This window comes from Arabidopsis thaliana, chromosome 3 (genome assembly GCF_000001735.4).
Source record: "Arabidopsis thaliana chromosome 3, partial sequence".
Classification (NCBI taxonomy): Eukaryota; Viridiplantae; Streptophyta; class Magnoliopsida; order Brassicales; family Brassicaceae; genus Arabidopsis; species Arabidopsis thaliana.
In genome coordinates this window covers 19304886-19328428 of record NC_003074.8, presented here as the reverse complement: position 1 = coordinate 19328428, position 23543 = coordinate 19304886, and the positions used below count along the sequence as shown (strand labels likewise).

General features: G+C 39.4%; 10 protein-coding genes, 3 long non-coding RNA genes and 1 pseudogene across 36 annotated transcripts; 7 read left to right on the top strand and 7 right to left on the bottom strand.

Annotated features, from left to right (window-relative positions):
- Window positions 1–49: 49 nt before the first annotated feature.
- GR1 (protein gamma response 1) lies at window positions 50–2394 on the bottom strand. Its single transcript, NM_180352.3, has 2 exons — window positions 980–2394; window positions 50–833 (listed from the first exon to the last, which is right to left on the bottom strand). Exons 1-2 carry the CDS (start codon window positions 2094–2096, stop codon window positions 184–186), a joined length of 1767 nt encoding a protein of 588 aa, NP_850683.1. The 5' UTR covers window positions 2097–2394; the 3' UTR covers window positions 50–183.
- A 139-nt stretch (window positions 2395–2533) lies between these two features.
- AT3G52110 (interferon-activable protein) lies at window positions 2534–4679 on the top strand (the record flags this gene model as incomplete). Of its 4 annotated transcripts, NM_115070.5 has the most annotated exons (7): window positions 2534–2947; window positions 3027–3082; window positions 3200–3249; window positions 3344–3799; window positions 3887–3970; window positions 4069–4234; window positions 4379–4657. In NM_115070.5, exons 1-7 carry the CDS (start codon window positions 2797–2799, stop codon window positions 4502–4504), a joined length of 1089 nt encoding a protein of 362 aa, NP_190779.3. In that variant the 5' UTR covers window positions 2534–2796. The 4 variants fall into 4 exon arrangements, with proteins under 4 accessions (NP_190779.3, NP_001325947.1, NP_001190065.1 ...); NM_001203136.1 differs by lacking the exon at window positions 3887–3970 and having other exon boundaries at window positions 2716–2947; window positions 4379–4679; NM_001339552.1 differs by lacking the exon at window positions 4379–4657 and having other exon boundaries at window positions 2716–2947; window positions 4069–4267.
- On the bottom strand, window positions 3511–3718 carry AT3G08235. The gene has a single exon (NR_141413.1). It is a non-coding gene; the product is annotated as an other RNA (long non-coding RNA).
- On the bottom strand, window positions 4602–5271 carry AT3G52105 (DIS3-exonuclease-like protein; the record flags this gene model as incomplete). 2 transcript variants are annotated; one of them, NM_001339551.1, is made up of 2 exons in its annotated part: window positions 5209–5271; window positions 4823–5128 (listed from the first exon to the last, which is right to left on the bottom strand). In NM_001339551.1, exons 1-2 carry the CDS (start codon window positions 5257–5259, stop codon window positions 4823–4825), a joined length of 357 nt encoding a protein of 118 aa, NP_001327258.1. In that variant the 5' UTR covers window positions 5260–5271. The 2 variants fall into 2 exon arrangements, with proteins under 2 accessions (NP_974415.1, NP_001327258.1); NM_202686.1 differs by lacking the exon at window positions 5209–5271 and having other exon boundaries at window positions 4602–5097.
- On the top strand, window positions 4883–5084 carry AT3G08230. Its single transcript, NR_141412.1, has one exon. It is a non-coding gene; the product is annotated as an other RNA (long non-coding RNA).
- A 172-nt stretch (window positions 5272–5443) lies between the features above and the next one.
- Window positions 5444–9206, bottom strand: AT3G52100 (RING/FYVE/PHD-type zinc finger family protein; the record flags this gene model as incomplete). Of its 4 annotated transcripts, NM_115069.2 has the most annotated exons (13): window positions 5656–5803; window positions 5886–6375; window positions 6507–6885; window positions 7011–7089; window positions 7196–7278; window positions 7490–7568; window positions 7652–7740; window positions 7821–7913; window positions 8024–8073; window positions 8152–8326; window positions 8468–8521; window positions 8600–8939; window positions 9055–9086. In NM_115069.2, 13 exons carry the CDS (start codon window positions 9084–9086, stop codon window positions 5656–5658), a joined length of 2091 nt encoding a protein of 696 aa, NP_190778.2. The 4 variants fall into 4 exon arrangements, with proteins under 4 accessions (NP_001327260.1, NP_001327259.1, NP_001327261.1 ...); NM_001339549.1 differs by lacking the exon at window positions 8468–8521 and having other exon boundaries at window positions 5444–5803; window positions 9055–9206; NM_001339548.1 differs by lacking the exon at window positions 8468–8521 and having other exon boundaries at window positions 5444–6375; window positions 9055–9206.
- A 99-nt stretch (window positions 9207–9305) lies between these two features.
- NRPB11 (DNA-directed RNA polymerase, RBP11-like protein) lies at window positions 9306–10692 on the top strand. 2 transcript variants are annotated; one of them, NM_001203135.1, is made up of 6 exons: window positions 9306–9483; window positions 9565–9654; window positions 9744–9822; window positions 9929–10018; window positions 10107–10202; window positions 10328–10580. In NM_001203135.1, exons 1-6 carry the CDS (start codon window positions 9431–9433, stop codon window positions 10358–10360), a joined length of 441 nt encoding a protein of 146 aa, NP_001190064.1. In that variant the 5' UTR covers window positions 9306–9430; the 3' UTR covers window positions 10361–10580. The 2 variants fall into 2 exon arrangements, with proteins under 2 accessions (NP_001190064.1, NP_190777.1); NM_115068.5 differs by lacking the exon at window positions 9929–10018 and having other exon boundaries at window positions 9329–9483; window positions 10328–10692.
- chx28 (cation/hydrogen exchanger 28) lies at window positions 10441–13463 on the bottom strand. The gene is made up of 4 exons (NM_115067.3): window positions 13169–13463; window positions 12090–13094; window positions 11391–11996; window positions 10441–11317 (listed from the first exon to the last, which is right to left on the bottom strand). The coding sequence occupies exons 1-4, from the start codon at window positions 13337–13339 to the stop codon at window positions 10694–10696; spliced, it is 2406 nt and encodes an 801-aa protein (NP_190776.2). The 5' UTR covers window positions 13340–13463; the 3' UTR covers window positions 10441–10693.
- Window positions 13464–13743: 280 nt separating this feature from the next.
- Window positions 13744–16367, top strand: AT3G52072. 7 transcript variants are annotated; one of them, NR_141676.1, is made up of 5 exons: window positions 13843–13950; window positions 14216–14338; window positions 14593–15195; window positions 15304–15827; window positions 15953–16136. It is a non-coding gene; the product is annotated as an other RNA (long non-coding RNA). The 7 variants fall into 7 exon arrangements; NR_141672.1 differs by having other exon boundaries at window positions 13744–13950; window positions 14216–14376; window positions 15304–16367; NR_141675.1 differs by having other exon boundaries at window positions 14897–15827.
- On the bottom strand, window positions 14963–15711 carry AT3G52070 (RNA/RNP complex-1-interacting phosphatase; the record flags this gene model as incomplete). 2 transcript variants are annotated; one of them, NM_180351.1, is made up of 2 exons in its annotated part: window positions 14963–15169; window positions 15336–15676. In NM_180351.1, coding segments are annotated over 2 exons (342 nt in total). In that variant the 3' UTR covers window positions 14963–15168. The 2 variants fall into 2 exon arrangements, with proteins under 2 accessions (NP_850682.1, NP_190775.1); NM_115066.1 differs by lacking the exon at window positions 14963–15169 and having other exon boundaries at window positions 15205–15711.
- Window positions 15009–15182, top strand: AT3G52075 (uncharacterized protein; the record flags this gene model as incomplete). The annotated part of the gene is made up of 1 exon (NM_001339547.1): window positions 15009–15182. One exon carries the CDS (start codon window positions 15009–15011, stop codon window positions 15180–15182), a length of 174 nt encoding a protein of 57 aa, NP_001327898.1.
- Window positions 16148–17898, top strand: AT3G52060 (core-2/I-branching beta-1,6-N-acetylglucosaminyltransferase family protein). Its single transcript, NM_115065.3, has 2 exons — window positions 16148–17462; window positions 17550–17898. The coding sequence occupies exon 1, from the start codon at window positions 16402–16404 to the stop codon at window positions 17440–17442; it is 1041 nt and encodes a 346-aa protein (NP_190774.1). The 5' UTR covers window positions 16148–16401; the 3' UTR covers window positions 17443–17462; window positions 17550–17898.
- Window positions 17899–18066: 168 nt separating this feature from the next.
- On the top strand, window positions 18067–18370 carry AT3G52055 (annotated as a pseudogene). Its single transcript has one exon.
- Window positions 18371–18777: 407 nt separating this feature from the next.
- Window positions 18778–23543, bottom strand: AT3G52050 (5'-3' exonuclease family protein). 8 transcript variants are annotated; one of them, NM_115064.4, is made up of 16 exons: window positions 23341–23543; window positions 23076–23217; window positions 22633–22846; window positions 22466–22545; window positions 22216–22254; window positions 22077–22095; window positions 21294–21347; window positions 20507–20634; window positions 20359–20427; window positions 20159–20244; window positions 19919–20028; window positions 19689–19739; window positions 19546–19604; window positions 19410–19454; window positions 19245–19319; window positions 18778–19153 (listed from the first exon to the last, which is right to left on the bottom strand). In NM_115064.4, exons 2-16 carry the CDS (start codon window positions 23199–23201, stop codon window positions 19031–19033), a joined length of 1278 nt encoding a protein of 425 aa, NP_190773.2. In that variant the 5' UTR covers window positions 23202–23217; window positions 23341–23543; the 3' UTR covers window positions 18778–19030. The 8 variants fall into 8 exon arrangements, with proteins under 8 accessions (NP_190773.2, NP_974414.2, NP_001078270.1 ...); NM_202685.3 differs by having other exon boundaries at window positions 23395–23543; NM_001084802.1 differs by having other exon boundaries at window positions 18855–19153; window positions 21294–21311; window positions 23395–23438.

Genomic DNA, 23543 nt, shown 5'->3' with positions numbered 1-23543 from the left:
CATGAATGTGTTTGTATTGTATCTTGAAGATCACAAAAGCATAGGGAATTGACTTTAAATCATTGATAAATAACTTATCACAAGAGTTTTAGTTGACATTTTCTTCGAGAAAGCAGAGAAAAACTTTATTGTATAGTCTTTCGATCCAAAGAACGTAGATGCAAAGAATGTCAAGATACAGAATTACATTTCGGATTCAAACCCGATGTTCCAAAACCCTTCAGGAGTCATTGGAGGAGCGTATCTGTAACGATGCCTCGACACACCTTCATGATGTTCACATCTCAAGCTTTTGTTACCATTTCCTTCATTCTCAGGATGAACAGCATCATAGAATTTCTTGCATTGTTTACATTCTATACCTTTCAAATTCTCCCTCTCGGCTTTTTTCCTCACTGACTCCACATGCTTGAAACTCTTTTTACTCGTTTCTGCAATTTGAATTCGCTGTCGTGATGGACTCGGTTTAGGATTCATGTCCTGTGTCTCGTCGTCTGAATCATCTTTCTTAGCAACATCATGAACATGTTTTTCTTCCCCAGCGACCCTTTTGACATTCTCAATGGGAGTATCTAGAAAATCATCATGAGGATCATGTCCTCCAGGAGATTGACGAGATCTTGTGTCTCTCCAAATGGAAGCTGGACGCTTTAATCCGCTTAGCTGTGGAGGTTTTGCAGCACCAGGTGACCGCACAATTGGTGAGATGGAAGTGATAGGTGTCTGCACTGTTTTGATTATACTCTCTTTCTCATAGTTGTTGCCACTCGAGCCAGTACCAATTCTCACTTTGTCTGCTCCTTCAGCAGTTTCTGAGTGTTTCCTTTCAAGATCTGTAATAGAGAGAGTAAAAAATCAAGCTGGGTGAGTTTACTAATACCAATAAGAAACCTGCAGCTAAAGGATGACTGACTATAGCAAGTAATTTAACGCGAGAGGTAGTTCAAAGTAGTCTAGGTCAGAGACGGCTAATACTTACAACTCGAGATTGCTGATTTCTCATGCTGACCAATTTCTTTATTCTCATCCTCAAGGCTGCTTTGGTGAAGAACACTGTCAGGAGTAAAATTAAACCTTTTGCAGAGAAAAGTATGTTGGGACTTCCACTTTTTGCAAGTACGAGAGAGTTCTTTATTTTTCTTTATCTCCATAGCTAACTCAAATGATTTCTCTTCACTCTGGCAACGTAAAGCTTCTAAGTCAGCCAAGTAGCTTCCGTGTCTGCCCTGCATATCATCCTTTGCTTTTCCCATAACCACTGTCTTTTCTTTCTCATGATCTGCAATCTTTTGTTTACAATTCAACATTTCCCTCTCGGTCAATTTGAGTTTACCCTGCAAAACCTCAAGAGCTGTCTTTCCTTCCTCAACCTCATCGGTCTTTTGCCTAAGTATCTCTTCAAGTCTACCGACATTCTCCTCAAAAACCTGCAACCTAGTCTTCAATCTTTGTTTCTCTTCTTCAACGCTGCTCAACTTCCTTTCACCATCTGCAGCTTCTGTAGACAAGTACTCCAGTTTCTTCAGCAGATTCTCCGTCACCAATGTCTTCTTTGAGAGTTCCTCCTGAAGAAATTCAGTCTTCATCTTAAGGCTCTTCACTTCCGAAACAATCATATTTATCCCATCTTCGCTAAGCTCATCCAAACCCTTAACCTGCAACAACTCAACTAACCTATAATACAAATCTCTTGCATCACCAACCATCTTAGATCTACTCTTCATCTTCTTTTTCAAATGATCGATGTAGCCTTGTAGACTCGTCAATCTAAGAGGCATAGAAGCAGTTTTACCAAGTTCTTCAGCTAACTTCTCCTTATCTGACTTAATCTGTTGATTCTCTACCTTAAGCTCTTCAATCTGATCTAACAAACTTTTCTCTCTATCTTTCCAAGTATCACAAGCAGCAAGACGAGCTTCTGAATAAACTTTTTCAAAAGCTTTGGATTTGGATTGAAAATTTGGAAATAACTGGCTACAAAAAATATACTCGATCTGAGAAATTCTATCCTTGGCTTCTTGAATTGTAGCAACCATTATAGTACTGAGACCAGATATATACTTGGCTTCGATACCGTCAACAGTTTCATCTCCCATCTTCAAGCTGTAATCAGAAAACGTAAATGGACTCAATTCAACGATTCAATAACTGGGTTTTCTCCTACCTAAACATTACAATAAATTTCGATTTCTTACAATTCGATCTAGTTTTGAGATCTGTGTAACAACTTTAAAGAAAAAATGAATAGAAGAAAACTAACATTTGGAAACGAAACGACGCGAGAGAGATCGAAGAAGCTTGAGTGATTCCGGTGATGAAAGCAACAAGACTAATTTGGGATTTTGAGTGTCCAAAATTTTAGATTGTCGCGGTGATTTTCCCTCTATAATTTCGGAATTTTCGCGCGTTGAGATGCGACTTATAAATTTTCAAGTTTCAGTGGAGGCTTACCCGAGAAGCTTTTGCTGGGAGACCCGACCCGTTATCAAGTTGTTGGAGCGGATAACTCGCTGGTCCGACCCAATGCAGCCTGAACTCAGATCAGTTATGGCCCAATAAGCTCGTTTATGGCCCGTAATAAAGAAACTCATTCATTCCCTTCCCACGTCTCGTTTCTTTTTCCACGTGGATTGGCTAGTGTTATTAAATAAAGCTGCAACGGTAACAAGAGAAAGCCACGTGTCCACATGGACCTGTAACGTTCACTACAACGGTTACATTCGTCTTCTCCTTTTCTTTTTCTCTCCAACCAACAACTCCATCCTTTCTCTCTGTATCTCTGTGTATTCTTCTCTCATGGAGCCTGCTCATATCGATTGGAAGAGAATCGATTCTCGTTTTGTTGAAGACGTTTTTTACGAACACATCAGAGCTCCTAAATGGTTCGATTTCTTGGCCCCTACCCATTTTGACTCCATTGACGACGATGCTTGGTTCTGCAAACCTGGTAAATAAAGAAACTATTCTTGTATCTCTGCTTCTATTCTATCGTTCTTTACTGATTCTGGTTTTATCTTCAACTCCAGAATGTAATCATCCCAAGAGACCTGAGGACTTTTTCTCAACGCCGACTTCTTCCAAGGTTTGTTTCTCCCTTCTTATTTACTTTCTTGTTTCCTCATAAAGATATGAAATTACAGTTTCTTGACAATCACAAAGGTTTCACCTTTAATAATTTCCTGCGTTTTCTGTTTCGAAGCATCCAAGTCTGAGGGATACGAATGAGACTCTAACAGAGCAGAATCAGAGGTACTGATCTCTAACTTAAGGATCTCCAATCTCAATTCTTTGCTATAGCCTTTGAATGCTTTTTGGTTCACACTCTGTTTCAATTTACTTGTAGGAGGAGGGGATATGCTTTATCACCTTCTACTCCAAACAACCAAGAAAGTGAAAATCAGAACCCGAACTTAGCCACACCTCCAAGCTACCAAGCAAAATCATGGAGAGCAGCAATTAAATCAACTTCTGTCAAGAAGATGAATAAAGAAGTTCCAAGACTAAAGAGCACACAATCAGCTAGAAATCTGTTTTCAGGGAGAGACATATTTGGTCATATCTCAGATTTCTGCTATGAATTGAAGAGATTAGCCACAAGGGTTACTGAGAGAGAAGATACTGGGAAATCTGAAGTGAAGGAGAGTCATCAAGTGGGTGAAATAGTAAATCAGCCTTACTCTGTTCATGACTTGGAATTGAAAAAGGAAAGAAAGCCACTGCTTGAAGTAAGCAAAGATAAGCTCCCTGAGTCCACGGATGTTAAAGGAAGCACATTTAAAGAGAACCGTAGAAGAAAGAAGTAAGTTTTGTCATTTTTTCAGTAAAATAGTGTTATGCACAACCTACATAGAAGTGACTTTACTAAACTTCTAATGATGATTTGCAGGAGAGTGGATGATGCAGAGAACATTCCTGTCTCACTTAATGTGGAGACTGTAAAAAACAAAGGAGAGGAGGGTAGAAGAAAGAAGTAAGTTCCTTTATATGTTTGAGCCTTAGATATGTATACAATTGATGAGTTTAGTGCGTAAAGTACTAAACTTTGGATTCTGTGAGGATTTTTTTTAGGAGAATGGATGATGCAGAGAACATCCCAGTTCCTCTAAAACTGGAGACTATAAAGAACAAAGGACACGAACGATTCCTGCAGCAAATCAGGACAAACCCACCATCTCCTCAATGCTTCTCTGAGAACCGGACAGCTACATTGAAACCCTTGAGGACCAAACCTACGGTATGTAATCAACACTTTCCTTTTCCCTGCTAAAAACAGACACATACAAGCTTTAAAGTCCGACTCTTCTAGTCTAATCAATACCAATTAGAGAAAGAAGAAGAACCAAACATAACAAACAAATTTGGGTGGTTTTGTACACAGGAAGTGTTGAAGAGAAAGGAAGATGAAGCTGAAGAAGAAAAGAACAGAAAGAGTGGAGAAAGCAAAGAAGCAACAAGGGGATTGGACGTTCTCTGGTTCTTAAAGCCTTGCACTTTAGCCAACTAGAAAACCTTCACCAAATTCTTTCTATATTGATTCATTCTTTTGTTAATTTCATTTTATTCAACTGTAACTAACGAGATGATTATCTTGCTCAGATATATAATTCTGGGCAAATTTGATTCAATCTCTTACTTTTACACATACAACGATTTGTTTAAAATAAAGATAAGATTAGAATTCAGATCCATCTCTAATCATTTTATTAAGATCAACAACAACAGAACCAAAACCCAAAAACCTAAATCTCAAATTAAAAACATATCAAGAAGGGAAATTAAGGAGAACATATATCTACAAGGAGAAGAAAGACGAACATAATTTTTAAGAAGAGAGAGGACGTGAAGAGGAGAAGAAGCAATCGAGAAGCCTTGACCAAGCAATTCTGGCTCGAGGAAAAAGTCTCCAGCTATAAACCCTACCTTCCATTCCCATCTCCTCCATCGTCTCCACAAACACCGTCAAACATCTTATCGGCGGTATGTACAACGTTAACGGCGCCGCCGAGAACGCTATCGTGAAAAACAGCTGCAACATTTTTTTTTCCTCTCTCTGTTTTTTTTTTTCAGGGGAAACGCAGATCGTGATTTTATTATTTTTTTGCTTTATTTGGGTTATTATTACAAGTACCTAACAAAAATTGAAATAACGTTAGATGATTCAATAAGTGAAGAAGAGATAAGAAGATTGGTTTCATTATCACGTGTTACCCTTAATTCCACAACTCCCAAACTCAATTTTAACTTTATGTTATCACTCATATGATTCCCTACCATTTCTAGCATCTACTGCTATATTTGTAGACCGACACTTTTAATTCCCTAGTTCCGTATTCATTTCTCATCCAAATAATGTTTTTTTGTGTAAAATTTTTTGGTAATTCTTATCCGCAGAAGGGTCCTACGTTATGTCTGTTGACGCGTGGCAATTACATCATGTGTTGTTGTTGGGTTGACTTTACAAGTCTTGAGTCATCAAATGCTTGTTTGAATTCATTCTTCTCAAATCTTTTACAATTTAAACCTCTTGTTTCCCTAAGCAGGTACCTCTTCTCGTGAAGCTAATCAAGCTACATACATATTCTAGATGTATAGAAGATAAAGAAGAAGAAGAAGCTCATGTTGTTTCTAAATGTGGATACTCAAGAATAGATAGCCTCACGTTCTCGTTCTCTTTTGTTTCTGAGGAACAAATCGAACCCCTTGCTTCCCGAGCTCGACCGTCTTCACTTTTCCATTCTCTAGCGTCACCATCAACTTCGAGGTGCCTCCAGCTCCTCCTACTTCACTTACAACTCCTTTCTCCCTGTTTTTTTGGTTCCTCATTTGTTAGAGACTTGGAATAATTAAAGAAGTTCAATAGCAAAAAACAATATAATCTCATATACCATGAATCATCCGAGGCCTCGTGTATTTGAACTTTTTTTCCTTTCGCATCTTTCCCCAACTTCTTCAGAATCCAACTAGCGTCAAGCATTTCGTCTAACAAACTGTCTTCTCGTGACAGCGATACATCTTCATCTTCATTGAACGCTGACTTCTCAGCTGGAGGTGATGCTCTTTTCCTCTTTGACCTATGTCCTTTACCAGATTTACTTCTTTCATATACAATGCTAGGGGCTTCACTTTCTTGGCCCTCGGGATTATGTTTTTTTATTTTCAATTTCAACAATCGCCTTGAATCTTTCTGCGATGAATCATGCGAGCCACTATTTAAATCTCCTTTACCATCTGAGTGTCTCCCTATGAATCCGCCCTCAGCCTTTAAAGTAGTTACTTCACCTCGAGACCCTCTCTTTTCGTCACTATTCTTTCCCAGCAAGCTGCGACGCTCTTCCCGGGAAAACGTTTCCTCTGCTTGCAATTTTTCTTGCTTTCCTGTAATTACCAAAGCTCTTTATAAGTATGTCTATGTATACCAATTTTAAAGAAAGAACAAACCGAAAATAATCAGAGTGTATCTTTCTCATATAAGTTTACTGAACATGCAAAAATGACACTACACATACCATTTGATTTGGAGGCAGTCTTTGATACATCGCAGCTCGTAGAGTTTGTAACCCCTGTCTTTCGAGGACCTATACTTATCACCAACTTTTTCGCCTTCACAGTGCTCAGCTCTGTAGCGTGTTTTCCAAATTTCTCACTATCTGAATCTTGAGGCCTGCTACTTTTTATCCTGAGAACTCTCAATGGCTTCTCTTCTTCACCATTGACCATAGCCTTTTCAGAAACTTTTCTTTCCACAGAGCCAGGCTGATTCATAAGAGGGGCACCACCAGTTTGCCCAACAACCCGAGCACTAGCTTTCAAGCTAGCAATTAGATCTTTATCAGCCATATCTTTTCGCTTCCAAATTTCTTGTACAGCATCTTCAAGATCCTTGACCTGGCATCATAAACACAAATCAGAAAAGAGAAAATGGGATAACCAAATTGTCATTCACAGCAATCAACTAGAACCTGGGACAAATATGAGATAGCAAAAAAGACTTAAGGACCCATGAAACACACCTGGTAGGATTCCCCACGACAAGTAGAACATTTGTATTGAAGATTCCCATCCACTTGAAACTGCATATATTTCTCATCGCTGCGATGGTAGCTTACAAAGTTAGCGTTATTTTAAAGTATTTGGATACACACTTGGGAGACATGCTTACAGGACACAGAAGTACAATTTCATTAACGATATGTACCTAATTCCATCACACTGGCAATGAACCCAGCGCTGGCAAAAGTCACAACACACCATTGGCGTTGCTTCCGAGTCCCTGTAAACCTACGTGATGAAATCAAAATAATTTGTCAATTCAAAGAATGTAAGAAAATTCTGCAAATAACTGCTTTTGCAATACAGATGTCTGGATAGTATAGGGTAACAACTCCAAAATACATAACTCTATTAATTATGGCCAAGAATATCTAAATATGATGCTTGGAAACAGAGCGCACGTTTTCCTATCACCGAGGAGGAGAATATGTAAATATACCTTCAAACATACAGGACAATAATTCCCCTTAACAAACAACCTTCCACAAGCATCACAACAAGTATGCCCCAAAAACCACCTGCAAAGTTTAGAAGGAATAATAAGAGATAGTGCACTTTACATGAATAAATTTCAAGTATCACAAGGCAAAAAGTTAAATACCGTAAGCTCTGGCCATTCCCAGGGACTGTAGACTCACAACTGTAACATTTGGTGTGCTTAGGACACAAATAGGGTCCAGAACTAACATTCTGTAATATTCAGAGATTAAAATAAACCAATTTGCAAAAGATAAGATAAGAACCTTATACAGACGCAATAAATACTATACCTTGTGCCGAGGATGTTGGCAATCACAATGATATGCATCATCACATCTTTTGCAGAACATAAACTTTTTTGGATCCCCTAAAGTCCCGCAGCCCTAAAGGAAAAATGATCAAAAGAATACAAATAATCAAGCAGCAGTCATACCTAGCCCAGCATGTAAAGAGCAAGAATAATCATTGAGCACAAAGTTGTGTCCGAACATACCTCACAGATTCGGCAAGATGGGCACGCCCAAGAGCTCCAATTAAAAAGATCTGCTAGCAAAAACCGGTATAAGAATCTAGGCAGAAAGACTCATAAGTCATAAACAATAGATTCCTATGAAACAATACCTCTATGTTGGGCCCAAGACTTCACGCAGTTTCTATGATACTTCTTCCCACAACATTTGCAAGAAAGCATCTTGGCTCTCTCACTCTTCCCAACTTCAACCAAATAGCACATGTGACATGTTATGCTTGCACTGTGATGATCATGATCTTCTTCATTGAGGTCTTTGACTGAAACCTACATAGAGAAAGACATAACATTGAATTAGTGTCTTGACGAGAATAGACTTCATAATCATCCAAAAAATCACAAGTAGTTTACATATAAATCATAGATTACAGAACCCGAAAAGACAGGACAACACCAAAACACATACACGAGATACAGATAATCAACATCACTGAAAACACGTTTTCTCACAAAGACAGATTCCTATAAACAAGTTCAATTCAATTGACATAGCAGTAACCCCTAACCACAAAAACAAGTTTCGCAAGTAAGAATTCGAACCTCTAAGTCGCCAGAACAATCATTCGCAGCATAAACTTCCACAGCCTTCTTCTGCAACACCAAGGTGCGTTTAGCTGGTACCAAATTCGATGATGCAGCAACAACCTCCATCGCCGAATCACTCCCAACACCAACATTTCTAGCCGCAATGCGAGGACCAGTATCGAAAACAGCAAGCTTAGGCACATGGATCTGAACGGTACCGTCCTTGGAAACCTCAGCATCCCAGGGGTTTCGCACGAACTCCTGAAGAGAATGGATCTCTTTGAGATACACATCCTTGACTTCATTACCATGAAGATTCCGAGAAAACCCCAAAACGCAGAAGCAAATTTTCCGGCTGCGGAGAAAGAACGAAAGAAAGAAGAAAACCCCCAAATTAGAACAATTCGATTAGTAAAAACAAACAAGCCAACGAGTAAAGGAGGCGCCAAAAGAAAGAAAAAAAAACATACCATGTAATTGGACAAGCTACGTGAAAGGCCATAGTCGGTTTTCAAGTTTTACGCTTTCGGGTTCGATTTTTAGGGATCTGACTTCTTTTCTTTTTTTCCTGAATTTTTTGTTAGGTTTCTGAATTAAATCACTCGTCCTTTATTGTGTAAATAATATAAACCTAGAGGTCCTTAAACGGAAATATTATGTTTTATCGGCCCGATCCGACCCAAACTGTATACACCAATAATAATATAACACGTGGAGATTCGATCTTTTTTCTTTTATGAAAAACGACGTCGTATTATATTTTGTTTGCCAGAAAGAAACTGAAGAACTCTTGACTGTCTCTCTGCGGCGAAAAAGAGAGCGAAGCTTGAAATCTCCGATTAAGCCATGAATGCTCCCGAACGATATGAGCGATTCGTCGTCCCTGAAGGCACCAAGAAGTAATTGAAGTTTCTATCACTCGAAATCATACTCGATAGTCCTCTTACATGTGCTAAACCCTCTCGATTTCTATGTTCTAGGGTTTCTTATGATAGGGATACGAAGATCATCAATGCTGCTTCCTTCACGGTTGAGAGAGAAGACCATACGATTGGAAACATTGTCCGCATGTACGTCTTTTTGTTGATTTTGCAACTCTTTTCTCAGAAAGAAGAAAGCCCTAATTTTTGTCAGCTCTGTTCTGAAATTTTTGTTTTAGGCAACTTCATCGCGACGAGAATGTCTTGTTTGCTGGATACCAACTTCCTCATCCTCTTAAGTACAAAATCATAGTGAGGGTAAGTTCCAAGTTTTTCAGTTGCTTCTACTGTAGAGCCTGTTGCTTTGAATTGGAAAGAACAATGCTATCCTCTGCGTTTTTTTCAGTTCATTGATTGACCTTAGGATCCAAAAGATTGGTTTAGGAACTTAAAAGTAGTGTATGGTTGTTTGGAAACCGTGAATATTTCTTGGTTTAAGCTTCTAGTGTTAACAGTTTCCTCTGGGATTACTGGTTGCTTAAGGACTTATAGAAAGATCTTGTATGTTGTTGTTTAATTGTGAAAGTGGTTTCTGTATGTAGATTCACACAACAAGCCAGTCTTCCCCAATGCAAGCATACAACCAGGCCATCAATGACTTGGACAAGGAGCTCGACTACTTGAAGAACCAGTTTGAGGTACATAAGTTTCTCTCTTCGGATATACTTATCTGATTATGTGGTTAATAAGCTAGACGAATATCAAATGCTATTGATGTTGTTTGATGTACCTGGTCTTATGGTATACCCTTCTGTGTTTTCAGGCAGAGGTGGCCAAGTTTTCGAATCAGTTTTAAGGAACTTGGAGTTCTCCATCAGCACATCGGGGAAAACGTTTTACATTGTCTTTTGCTAAGCACCAATCAAGACTAATAATGAGCTTGGGAAATTTTCCCTAGTTATGCTTTGTATAAATCAAAAACAAATCGGCCTGTAACTTCTTTTAACTCTATGTTTCAACACCATTTCAGGATGCTATGAAGTAATGCTTAGATTACCTCTTCTTTTTACCATTCTATCTACATAAACCGCTTAATGTTTGAACTATTGTACAAAGTCTCTTTAAGAGTTGTGATGGTGAAGCTACTACTCTTCCCAAGCTACTAAGTAAAGTGCATTTGTACAGATATTCACAGTATAGTGAAGTCATCATGAAGCCCTTCTAGCTGACCCCGAGTACGCTGCTGCTGAATAATTAACATTGATGTGTTGTGTGAGAAATCTGATCCTGAAAGAACGTCACCTATGGGACCAAGCTCTGGACATTGCTGCCAGTCGTTGAGGCCGGTGGTTAACCCACTGCTCGCTCTTCCCCCTCCTCTTCCTACAATCACCAGCCCATACTCTCCATCTAGTGATTTAAGAGCTGTGAAAGTCTCAGAGGAGTTGGTGAGATGCTTCTCCATGTAAGACACTCTTCCACCTCCAGCTATGTATCTTTCGTAGAACTCAGCAAAACATTCATCATCAAGCTTCATTTCCTCCTCTTGATCTACCACACTCGCTCTGTTCAGGATGCTGCTTCGTTTTTGTGCGTTTTGAGAGCTCTTGTCTTCCAAGAAACGTATAACCTTTAATTTCACAGCAGGATGTCGAGCCACTTGTGCAGCGAAGGCTAGTGCCTCTCGGTCGTCTCTGCCACCTATGAATATTATAGCAATGCCCATGGACGCTCCTGGTCTCCATGCCTCTTCTGTTTGCCCGAACGACCTATCCACAAGAATTCCTACTGAACATGGTGCGTTCTTCAGAATCTGCACACACAAATGCCAAATTATCTCTCTGAGAACTGAAAGAAACAGAGTATTACTGAGATGGAACAATTACCTTGCGGTTCACATGACGGAACCCAGCATGACCAGCATCGAGAGTACCATCAGGATTCAGCCGTTTATGGAACGGTAGAATTATAATGGAAACCATAAGTTCATCAGCCAAACCGCAGACGTCATGGGCCATGGTCACAAACGTGGACAACGCCAGCATCCGCCGCACTGTCACACCTTGTCCATTGCGGAGCTCTCCGTACCCATTCACAGCTGCCGTTATACTCTCTCTCATTTCCGTCACCGACCTATCCGTTACCGTCACTGAATCATTACTCTGACCGGCTCCTCCGCCCTTCTTCAGCGTGGCTGCAATCTCATCAGTCAACTCCACCATGTCAGTCGCATAGAATATGGAACCCGGCTCACGGCCACCATGGCAGATCTCCATAACGTTGAGCGTAGAACCAATGTTGTGGGGACCGTGGAGACCAATCAAGATCCGAAGTTCAGTTGTTGGATCGAGCCATTGAAGCGCCATGATGTGCACAGGCACCCGCTTTCTAGCGCGTTTGATGATGTCCATGACCACGAATGGGGAGTAGACCACCGTGAAGACAATGATAAATATGATCAATGCACCGGTCGTACTTTTCACCCTGTTAGTCTGCATTTGCATCAAACGAAAAAGAAAGAGAGTAAAGATCTTACTTTGATGATAGCTTAAATAACAAAACATAAAGAGAAAGCTTGATGGTACCCGAATGGCTAAAGCTGCCAAGTAGACATGAAAATGGCCTTTAGTGGTCAAAAGCAGTCCTAAGGATGCGGTTTCCGGGACATGATAACCGAGTAGTAAACCACACAAGACTGTTCCGGTGACTTTTCCGGCTATAACAGTGCCAAGAAGAGAAAAGAATCTTACCCACGCCATTTTGTCAGTAATGTCAAAGTTTCTCATGTGGATTATGAATCCAACCCAGAAGAAGAAGATAGGGTAGAAGACCGTGCTGAGCAAGTAATTGATTTTGTTGATGATCCATTTCGACATTCTTCCTTTGTTTGGAAGGAAGAGACCAGCCGTGAATGCACTGAGAATTGGGTTGTACATTGATTCAGGTGGCCAAGTTGGGAAACTGCAGATCAAGACGACAAATGCCAGGGACATAACAAGGTGTGACCCCTTGAGTGGTTTACCTTCAGGGTTCTCGTTGTTGACCCAATTAAGAAAGATTGGGGATACAATGGAAGTGAAAGTGACCTGAGCGAGGAAGAGGCAAAACATGAGGAGGGCTCTGAAGAATCTGTGGAGAGGACGAGCGAGAGGTTTCTCCGTAGGGAAGAAAATGAAGCCGAAGCAGTAAAGCAAGGTAGAGATCATGTCCGTATGGACACCTGCGGCTGATGCAAGTTTTCCAAGATCGGATTTTCTGATTTTGAGATTGGCGATGACGCGGGTTAGGATAGGAGAACCGGTGCTTGAGGCCATGAGGGAGAGGGCGAGGGAGAAAATGTAAGGAGAAGTTTTGGTATAGTGGAGGAAAGGAGTTGTGACAAAGGCGAGAACAAAGGTCGTGATCATGCTTGTGTAGGCAATGAATGCATCTTTGGTTGGTGGTCTGAGAAGAACGCTTGGATTCATCTCTAGACCCATGACAAACATATGGCAGATCATTCCAAATTCTATTATGTTGTTGAGGGTTATAGAGTAAGGCCCCGAGAATGCCCCTCGAAACCTTGGAATATTACCTAGAATTAGCCCTATCTGATGCATAGAAAATTTGAGTTAATATAGAAATCAAAAGAGATAGACAAAGAACAAAAAGATATTTGACATACAGCAAAGTCGGTGGTGAGGTAAGGTTGGCCTAGAGGCTTCATGAGATAATGGAGGAGAGTTCGGACGACGAAAATGGCAATGAATACAAGAATCTTCAATGCCTCTTCTGGCCTGTCTAGGTTAAGGTACCATTTGTCTCCACAAACGTTTTTTGTTGTAGTTGAATTCATCTTTTCTCTCTGTAGTTGCCTTATTCGTTCTTAGGGCTTATTGTAACGTGGGAGATGAAGAAAAGCTTTTCGATTTGTATGTGTGTTTCTTTTTTTCTTTTTTTCTGACTTTACAATTTGGTTTAGGGGTTTGAAAATGAAAGGATGTGATTGTTTTTACTCAGAAAATGGTGGAGACACTTGTGGATCCCTTTATTCACGTTCCTTCTCTCCCCATTATTCACCATTGACCATTCATGAAACAAAGATGACAAAGTTCAGACAAAATGTAAAATACACTACTTTAATATTTAACTACAATATTCTAGCTAACGATATAGTATTCTTTTATATAACATGAAAACGTAAAATGTTTGTTTGGGAGATGGACATTCAGTTTTAGTAAATTATCCGCTCAAATAACTCTCCTAGTGAACAACAAAGACGCAGCTCAAGCCTCAAGGCTTAAATAACAGAATTTATTTATAGGGGCTTGTTTTGACTTAAGTGAAAAGTTGAAGTCCTTTTTTGATATTTTACCAAAATCATCAGATCTCTCGATGGTCGTGAGTGACTTCGAAGACGACGACGACGAGTCACACTTCCCCTGAGCTTCTCGCTTCTCATACTCTGTAAGCTCACTCTCCTCTCCTCCAAATCCACAACGACGACCAAACTCTTGATTTTGTTTATACTGACTTCGACCATGTTTTTATGGGGTTTCTTCATTGAGTCTTTCTCGTCCGATTTGGTCGATCCTGGGACTTTTATATTACGATAGTGATAGTTTCTGGAAATCGAGCTAATAGTTTCTCAATTGTGCATAGTTGTTCTTACTTCTTAGTCAAGACCATTTCATTCAACCATCGTAATGAATGTCTGTGACTCTGTGTGTAGTTCAAATTCTGGGGCCAATGATTTAAACAGACATTGATTTTGGAACTCCGTGGTTCAATGCACGGCCAAGTTTATTAGAAACACTTTGGTTTGCTGGAGCTGAAACCGAATCAGTCAAGGATGGTGAGTTCCATTTTTGCATTGTGAGCCTTCTCAAAATGGTAGGTAGTCTTACCTACCTAAAGTTGATAGTAAAGCTGAGGTCTTAAATCTTGCGTTTCATGTGAACCTAATGAAAAAGAATATTTGGGAGGAAAGAAATTGAGTTTTCCTTTCTTTCTTTTGTTGCTTTAAAGCTGATTCATGCATGTTTATGTTAGTATACAGAGCTTTAAACAAGATTAAAAACTAAGGAGTGAAATGTCCTCTATGAACAGAGATACAAGTAATGGCCGGTTTAGCTATTGGTGTTTCCAGCATCAAGTCTGGTGAACGTGCGCTCTTGCATGTTTGCTGGGAATTTAGCATATAGGAGAGATGGAAACTCTTCTTTTTCCCAATGTTCCATCTATAGCGGAATTGTTAGATGACGCTGAAGTTGTTGGATTTGATGAAACAAAGGAGGAACGTTTTTTCTTTAAGATCATTTGCTGATTCTTGTTTCCTTACCTGAACACTCCACAACCAAGCTTTTATCCCAAGCTCTTTGCTTATAGCTGACTTAGAGGTTGGATTGTACAGGGAAAAGCTCGCAGTGATATGACTATGGAGGAAAGGTTTGGTGCAGCACACAGAAGGAAAATGGATGGGGCTCTCTGTTTAAGGAGGATAAATTGGAGGAGGCCAATACGAAATGGTTAGGAATCTCTCTTTCTTTCTAACAATTACGGTCAAAGTTTTGGTTTTCAAGGCATACTCAGCGACTCTGCCCGAGGCTCTTGCATCTCCTTTCGGCTCTAAAACAAAGAGCCTTAACTGGTTGATAGTGTTATCGCAATGGTTGGTTTGCCTTTTCTGCCGGAGTTAAAGCAGATAAAGAGGTATGAGAAGCTTAACAATTCAATTATATAAGACCAAAGTGAAAGATCACAACTCTCAATTCTCCTATGTCGGAATTGAATTTCTTATCTTATTACTGATTTGTGCAGAATTTACAAGGAGGAGCTAGCTTAGCTACTACCATGAAGATTTGGGGAAGCTGAGATGTTGCCAGGAGAAGTAAGCACAAACCAATAGTTGAGAGATATAAACATAAACAGCAAAAGAGAGACTCATAAGCATCAGGTCCTTGACGTCTCCTTTCTTCTTCTCTGGCTTCAGATTCTTCCCAATCTTCCCAGCCTCTGAAATCATCCTTCTCAATGTTCTCTGGATCACTCCTTCATTCTCTTCTGGTAATTTCTGCTTCCGACAAGACATCACTCTCATAGATCTAACTCCGTGTCTGCTTGAGGCTTGTCTCTTTGTACGGTGGTTAGTGCAGAGTGGGTGGTAGTAGAAGGTGGTGGAGAGAGCCGCCATGAGAAGATGAATAGAATAATTGAAGAAAGTTTTTTGTTTTGGGAATCAAAAGTGAGCAGGAAAATATCAGAATCTTGATAGCTTAACGACAAAAATGATTTGAAAAATGGGTGGATAGATCTCATCTAACACACACACATGTAGTCACAAGGTACACGCCAATGCAAAACCAAATTGGCCGAATTTCTATTCGGTTCGTTTCAACTAATTCGGTTTGTTTCGATTTCTAAACCGAAAACCCAAATTTTTTGATCCAAACCGATTCTGAATGGCCAGGTAATCAGGTATAGTCGGAAGCATCTACAAATTCACAACAACAACACATTATGTCTGACTGGTGAGATAAATGATGACTGAGTGGATAAGCAAAGAATAAAATAATGTCATAAAGTCAACAACATGTCTCTGTGACTCTATCTCTATCCTATTATTAGATTTAATCAGATAACTTTAAAATCTGGTTGCTGAAAAAACCGTATCTCATTATTATATAAATAGAGAGAGAACAGCCCCACGTAAACAAATAGCGATAGAGCAACTGTGTCGATTGTCCCAAATAATTTTAAAAATAATTTCACGTGTCCCCATTTTGCTGACGTCATTATTCCCCTTTTTCCTTTTTATTGTCACATCAGAATTTTTTCTAACTCATTCATTTCAATCAATCTTCTTCTTCTTCTTCTTCTTCTTCCTCAGAGAAATTCTGTGTTGTTGTATACAGAGAGATGTTCTCATCTTCTACACTCGTTTATTCTCTATCTCTCTTCCTCTCTCTTTCTCTTCTCTTCTTCCTCTTCATCCTCTCACCACACATCCTTCTCTCTTCCTCTACCCTCATTTCCACCGCCGATGACCTAGACGACCTCTCTCTCTTCCACCGCGCCGTCGTCTCTTCCTCCACCAACAACAACCGTCGTCTCATCTCCCTCTCTCCAAATCCACCCCCAAAGATCGCTTTCCTCTTCCTAACAAACTCCGATCTAACCTTCTTACCTCTCTGGGAAAGCTTCTTCCAAGGTCACCAAGATCTCTACAACGTTTACATCCACGCAGATCCAACCTCCTCCGTCTCTCCTCTTCTCGATTCTTCATCAATCAACGCTAAGTTCATCCCGGCGAGAAGAACCGCACGAGCTTCTCCGACGTTAATCTCCGCCGAACGACGATTACTAGCAAACGCAATCCTCGACGATCCTAACAATCTCTATTTCGCTTTAATCTCACAACACTGTATCCCTCTCCATTCCTTCTCTTACATCCACAACCACCTCTTCTCCGATCATCATCAACAAAGCTTCATCGAGATCCTCTCCGATGAACCGTTCCTTCTGAAACGATACAACGCAAGAGGAGACGACGCGATGCTTCCTGAGATCCAGTACCAAGACTTCCGTGTTGGATCTCAGTTCTTCGTATTAGCGAAACGTCATGCTCTAATGGTGATCAAAGAGAGAAAGCTATGGAGGAAATTCAAATTACCATGCCTTGATGTTGAATCTTGTTACCCTGAAGAACATTATTTTCCGACTTTGTTGTCTCTTGAGGATCCTCAAGGATGTAGTCACTTTACACTCACACGTGTTAATTGGACCGGTAGTGTTGGTGGTCATCCTCACACGTACGATGCCTCTGAGATCTCGCCGCAGCTGATTCACTCTCTGCGGAGATCTAATTCGAGTTTAGACTATTTCTTCGCCAGAAAATTCACGCCGGAGTCATTGCAACCGCTTATGGAGATTGCAGATGCTGTGATCTTTAGGGATTGAATTCGGTGAAAGTAAATTAGGTATAACACTGAAATCTCAATGTGTAAATATGAATACAGTTTGAGAGTTTAGTTTCAATTTGCTTATCTTCTTGTTATTGTGTTCAGGTTTCAGATATCATCATAAGGAAGGTTTAGGAAGAAGCTTGTGTTGGCGCTCGAAGAAGAGTGGCTAAATAAAGATGAACTTCTGTGTGTGTGTGTGAAAATTGCTGTGTTTTTTAAGCTTTTGTGTGTCTCTAGGGAAGGTAGAGATATGGGAAAATGGATGTAAAAAAGAATGTAAATAGAGAGCCCCCAAAGGCAAAGTGAGAGCATCATCATTAAGATAAAGCCAAATCGGCTTTTCTTTTGTAATTCAGCTCCTTTCCACGGGAGAGAGAGGGAATGGCAAAAGTGTTGTTCCCTCTCTTTTGTTTCGAAAAAAGTGTGAATGAAAAGATCTTTGTTATTTCAAGTGTTTTTACTTTGATGAATTACTAATTGCAAAGTAACAAAACAATGGTGAAAATGCACCAAGTTATGGTCATATGACGTTCTTTTAATTAATGAATCATCTAGTCCAGCCCATTGATTGTGAACTAGATGGCTTATTGTTATACTGTCGGTCAGATTGTGCTTTTGTGATTTTATCTATTGGAGCGTGGAGAAACAGTTTAAAGTGGGAGACAATCTTGTTTTAGAATACAACATCGAAGACAACGTCGATGTCTTAGAAATCAGCGGTCATCGTGAATTCAGATATTGCGACCCCACTTCTCCAGTAGCCGTGCACAAGACAGGCCTCGATCTCGTCAGGCTCACCAAACCCCGGAGTCCATTATTTCATAAGCTCAAAGCCGGGTCACTGTGCGAACGGGCTTAAGCTTTGAGTAGTGGTTTCACCAATACTCAGTGTTCCAAAGTTGTCACAAGGTGGTAAGTGGTAACACACTTTCAGACCCCATCATCAAAAGCATAATGCTACCTTGGTCCTTGGTTTTCGATTTGGTTTGAGATCCAATGAAGGAGTTTGTCTACTAATTTACGTACTAGTTTAGTACCTTGTCTCTTTTCTTTCATTGTTAATTTGTTTAGAATATTTTTAGTTCTTATTGTCACTAATGTACATAATTAATTCAATAGAGACGAATATTTTCTTCTTAGTTTATAATTTACTTTGATCATCATCATCATATGTCTCCATGAGGCATTAACTTGACCTTTTTTTATAATCAATTTAGCGGATACTAATAATAGTAAATGATATTAACGTTAGTTTACCTATTCAACTAAAAGACAGAAGAGATTCTTGTTTTAGCAAAGTGAACAGAGTTTCAGACAGCATTTTAGATGTGTTCAGAAGAGGCTAGCTTGAAGTTATCATCTCCCTTGTGTTTTATGTAATGGAACCTCCCATGGAGGAGCATTCTAAATTAGCATCAACTTCATCATTCTCCATAGTTACAATAAAGCATGCTTTACAAAAGGATTGTGAAAGTATCGCTTTAATGTTTTGTGGGAGAACTTTCTAAGCTTGGCTTGAACTTACTCTATTTTATGTACCCAATACAAAGAAACGAGTAAGAAAAAAGATGCATAAAATATCATCATGGCACTGCTTCCAGTTTTTCCCACAACCTGAAAGCTCTTCTGATGACTGGATCAGCTGAAAATCCTTCTGCGTAATCCGCAATCGCGATTAACAGGCTACTCAATTTCTCACCATTGTCCTGTACATTTCACAAATTATCCTCTGTTACTAATCTTTCTGTTTTCAGTTAGTCTATTGTAGTAGATGTATATCGTCATACAAATACAAACCTCTGGTTTCTTAAAAGTAAGATCTTTCGTGTCGAACGGTACTATGTAATCTGGGAGATCAGACCGTAACAGTGCCTGCCATTAACACAATTCATCATCCCTACCTTGTGAACTTAACAACTGAATAAATGAATGAAAGTATGAAAGAAAAACAGGAAAACCTACCAATTTCTTGCTAAGAATGGCTTGATCCGCACTAGCTATTAGAGACTGTTGCAAAGACAAGGAAGATTATAATATTAGGCCTTGCATATCACAGAAGCACTAGCTTGCCTAACCTCTGCAACACTTGTTCACTCACCTCCTTTATTTTTCCTTCTTTGATCTCATCCACAGACTGCAACAGATTCTCCAACGTGCCTGATAATGCAATAAAAGTGAGTAATAGGAAACATGGGGCGCAAATCAATGAAATCAAAGAATATAGCATGACTCAGTGAATACCAAATCTAGATATCAGTTCCACTGCGTGCACATTCCCAATACCATCAACTCCTGCATCACACAAACATCATTAGATCACTTTAGCCCTTTCCTGTGTGCACTTTGGCTAAACGTTTGTATGTAGATTGTGCACTTTTGCTCAACTTTTCTGTGATACACAAAATGCGGCTATGAAAGGAATATCCCCAGAAATTAACAATTTCGTGAGGGGTAGAGGAAGTGGGCTTAACCTGGAATATTATCAGACTTGTCTCCAGCAAGGGCGATGATATCAACAAATTGTGCTGGTTCCAAATTTCCAAACTTTTTAGCAAAATCTTCCATTCCAAAAGAAGCCATCCTGCCACAAGAAGCAGTAGCCTTGACACAACTGAGTGGAAAAAACATACAGGATACAAAGAGCAACTATGGTTTCATAATACGCAAAATTCTACAATGAGGCAATTATCCATCTAACATGAATTTCATACTCTGATCCGCGTGGTGTTAGTCGAAGAAGACGCAACGAGGGAGAAAGAATCTGAAAGAAGTCTTTGTCTGGAGAGACAACTCGGACCTGTAAAGGGGTAACAAACAAATGATCAGTCCACTTCTAGGAAAAGGACAAATTGAACAGACCCTGAGCATTCAATAAGTAGTGAACACTTCTCGAATAGCTGAAAATGAGTACTTTGAAACCGGCACTAATGCTTCGCATAGCCAGTGTTCCAATAACATCATCAGCTTCTACACCTGGCACCTGTCTTCATGGAATGTCTGCCCATTAGTGAGAAATCATCACAATGAAAGGAAATATGGCAATCATGTGCATGATTTACCTCTATAACTTTTATAGACATTGCCTTGATGGACGCTTTGAGATATTGAAGTCCTTGTACTATGGTATCAGGTGTGGGAGGACGATTACTTTTATATGCTGGGTAGAGAGTATGACGGAAGTTCATGCCTGTAAAAATTTAAACATGAACAAAGATAGGTTTGATACTGATGCATAAAAATAATCCTTCACACTCTGCGCAAAGACAAGGGAGAATCATGTCGAGGTTTAGAGTGCCAAAAAGCCTAAAATTTACAGTTTGAGCAGCCAAGTGAACCCATCACGTAGAAAGAAGAGAGTATTGGATATGCATATCTATGTCAGTATGTACAGAACGGAAACAACAAAAGACATCAAGCATACTGGACCTACGTTCATCATTGGATATGACCTAAGTTTATTTTACAAATAGCCAAAGACCGCCATGGAAGCGCATATGACCGACCCTCTGTTATCTACACCAAAGTTTATGACTGCCCAAAAGCGGCAAGCAAAACACCCAAAGGAAGACAAAGTTGGCATTTCACTTCAAATATCATCCTTGGCAAGTAAGCCATAATTTCCGGAATAATTTCTCCTAGGCACACAGCAGAAAATCAGTTCAAACTGCAAGTTTATATATTTAGAAGCAATATACTGAAGGCTTGTATAGCAATTGGAGATCATCGGCGATGATATTACATACATCACCATCGAGTCAGCATACTAACTAAACTCTCATGCAAAAATGACCACTTCTTATACTGTCAATTAAATTACTTTAGTTTGACTAAGGACATGGAGCTTACCTTTTGCAGAACGATAACCTGTAGATGAATTAGAAGTAGTGCCATAAGGAACTCCTGAAAAAGGCTCTATTTTGTTAAAAAAGAGTAACTAGAGACGTATAGGTCCAGAAAGCATTTAATCTTCTTGCCTCACATATGACATAACCATGATTACTACATGATATTTGTCAGATTACCACTATTATGCATTACTAGAAGCTTTTCTAGATAACTTAGTGGAATATTCCATAAATAGTACAGTAATGATTATCAAGATTAAGTAATCAATTTTGGTCAATATATCACCATCTAGATCTCCACCTGCTTACTCTTAGGCCTATCGAATAAATGTTCTCAGTAGTGGCCAGAAGTTGAAATCTGAAACTTTTATCCATTCACTATGATACAAATGAAGTTGAAAACATCAACACTCAACATAATCTAAGTTTTCGGGCAACAACATTCAACAAGCTGAAGACAATTATTTATCTATTCATCTGAAAGAGGATGATGAAAATCAAAATTATAGATGACTAGAGGAGCAATTAGCATCAATTGATAAGGGGAAATCATACACATACTTGAGTAATTAAAATCAGGAAGTATAGAGGCCATAACTATAGAGTTTGAAATAAGGGCTTATATCAATGAATTAGTTTAAATCATCTGAGAGGCACACTCAAAGTGGTTAACTATAGACACTAAAAGTCCCCAAAAACCTGAATTCTTCCTACATCACCACATGAAGTAGATAGACGTCCATGAATTTAACCAATTATAGAAGACTATTACATTAGGACTCACCATCATGGTCGAACACCACCTGCATGGACACAGTTAATTAAGTCAGTAGGGGCTATCCAACATTAAGAAAACTACAAGAACTTCATTCGATCATCACAGATATAAAGAAATGCGATGTTAAATGGATAATGGAATTTACCGCCACATGGGATGGGAGAAATTTCAAAACATCAATCAGCTGAAAATGAGAACACAATGAAACAAGGTAAGAAGTCGAATGCGAAAGTTATAACAAGAAAGATAAACTTTAGCCTTAAGGAAACATAATTATACGCAACCATGATTACTTGGTCAGCCATCGTTAATGCTACAAGAAGCTTTTCTCAACCATCAGATTTAAGTACAGTAAAAATGAACATCTGGAGAACAATACTCAAGATATCACTTACAAGAGAAAGAGATGAAAATATTGTTAAAACCCAGTCCGCATTTCCATCAGCATGAGCCAGATGACCATGATTCAACCTTGCTGCACATGCCCAATCAAATGTCAATAAGTGTGAGATCGGGAGGAAAAAAAATTAACATTTGATGTACACATGAGTAGCAGAATTACCTAAAAGCTTATAATAAGCCCTGTATATAATCGATGTCCCATCAATAAGCATCACTCTGCCATTTGAAGAAGCAGCAGTACTAGCTACTCTTTCTTCTGACTTGAAAGGATATTTTATCGACTGTGGCGTAACATCTTCACTTATAGAAGTCAATGTGCTGCCACTAGCTGCTTCATTTGAGAATTCAGAAACAGCTACGGAACTGCAATAGTACTGTGTACCACAAATGTTTATATCAACATTAGAACGAAATAATAAGTATCCTTCAGAGATCAATTTTGAGTTTATAGTAAACAGAAATGTCGCGAAAGAAACATTCAATTGATTCAGAAAATCTGTATATCAAACTAATCAGAGCCATGATTCAGATGTAGACTACATAACAAGAGTAAAAACCACATCTAAATAGCTCAGAATTGAACGATACAAGTACAAGTATCACCTTCGCAGAGCGTGCAAGGGAAGGAGAGATGAGAGAACAGTTCCGATTACACAAGTTTCCAACACTCCGAGGAAAACAGAGATTCCTCCATAGAAAACGGGAGTGATGATACAGATGCAGCGTCATGACGTCACTGAAAGTACTGTCATGAAGAAGAAGAGCGTTTAACCTTAGCGGAGGAAACACATTCACCATGAATCAAAACCAAAAATCGAAGAAGCGAGCGAGAATCCGAAAGCAATCGAAGAAAGGATTTTGAAAGAACCTTCCAAAAATGAGAAAGGGTTTTTACAAGGACGACGAAGAAGGAGGATTTTACCGCTTTCTGCGTATCCGTGTCTTCCTCGGAACAAAATCTTCTGCCTCCCAAAAATTTAGCAGAGTTGAATTTAGAAAACTCCAAATTGGGCCCAATAATTAATCAGCCCATATAAATAAAGGCCTTAAGAGCCCATTATATAGGCTTTT

Coding starts and splice junctions, on each gene's coding strand:
- NRPB11 (NM_001203135.1), top strand. CDS start 9,431: ATGAATGCTCCCGAACGATATGAGCGATTCGTCGTCCCTGAAGGCACC. Junction 9,823..9,928: donor AGTACAAAATCATAGTGAGG/GTAAGTTCCAAG, acceptor GATTGACCTTAG/GATCCAAAAGATTGGTTTAG. Junction 10,019..10,106: donor TTAAGCTTCTAGTGTTAACA/GTTTCCTCTGGG, acceptor TTCTGTATGTAG/ATTCACACAACAAGCCAGTC.
- AT3G52060 (NM_115065.3), top strand. CDS start 16,402: ATGTTCTCATCTTCTACACTCGTTTATTCTCTATCTCTCTTCCTCTCT.
- chx28 (NM_115067.3), bottom strand. CDS start 13,339: ATGAATTCAACTACAACAAAAAACGTTTGTGGAGACAAATGGTACCTT. Junction 13,095..13,168: donor ACCTCACCACCGACTTTGCT/GTATGTCAAATA, acceptor TCTATGCATCAG/ATAGGGCTAATTCTAGGTAA. Junction 11,318..11,390: donor TCCGTCATGTGAACCGCAAG/GTAATTGTTCCA, acceptor TTGTGTGTGCAG/ATTCTGAAGAACGCACCATG.
- AT3G52050 (NM_001084801.2), bottom strand. CDS start 23,270: ATGGTGAATGTGTTTCCTCCGCTAAGGTTAAACGCTCTTCTTCTTCAT. Junction 22,255..22,465: donor TATTTTCATCTCTTTCTCTT/GTAAGTGATATC, acceptor TCTCATTTTCAG/CTGATTGATGTTTTGAAATT. Junction 20,428..20,506: donor TGTCTATAAAAGTTATAGAG/GTAAATCATGCA, acceptor CCATGAAGACAG/GTGCCAGGTGTAGAAGCTGA.
- GR1 (NM_180352.3), bottom strand. CDS start 2,096: ATGGGAGATGAAACTGTTGACGGTATCGAAGCCAAGTATATATCTGGT. Junction 834..979: donor GAAATCAGCAATCTCGAGTT/GTAAGTATTAGC, acceptor TCTCTATTACAG/ATCTTGAAAGGAAACACTCA.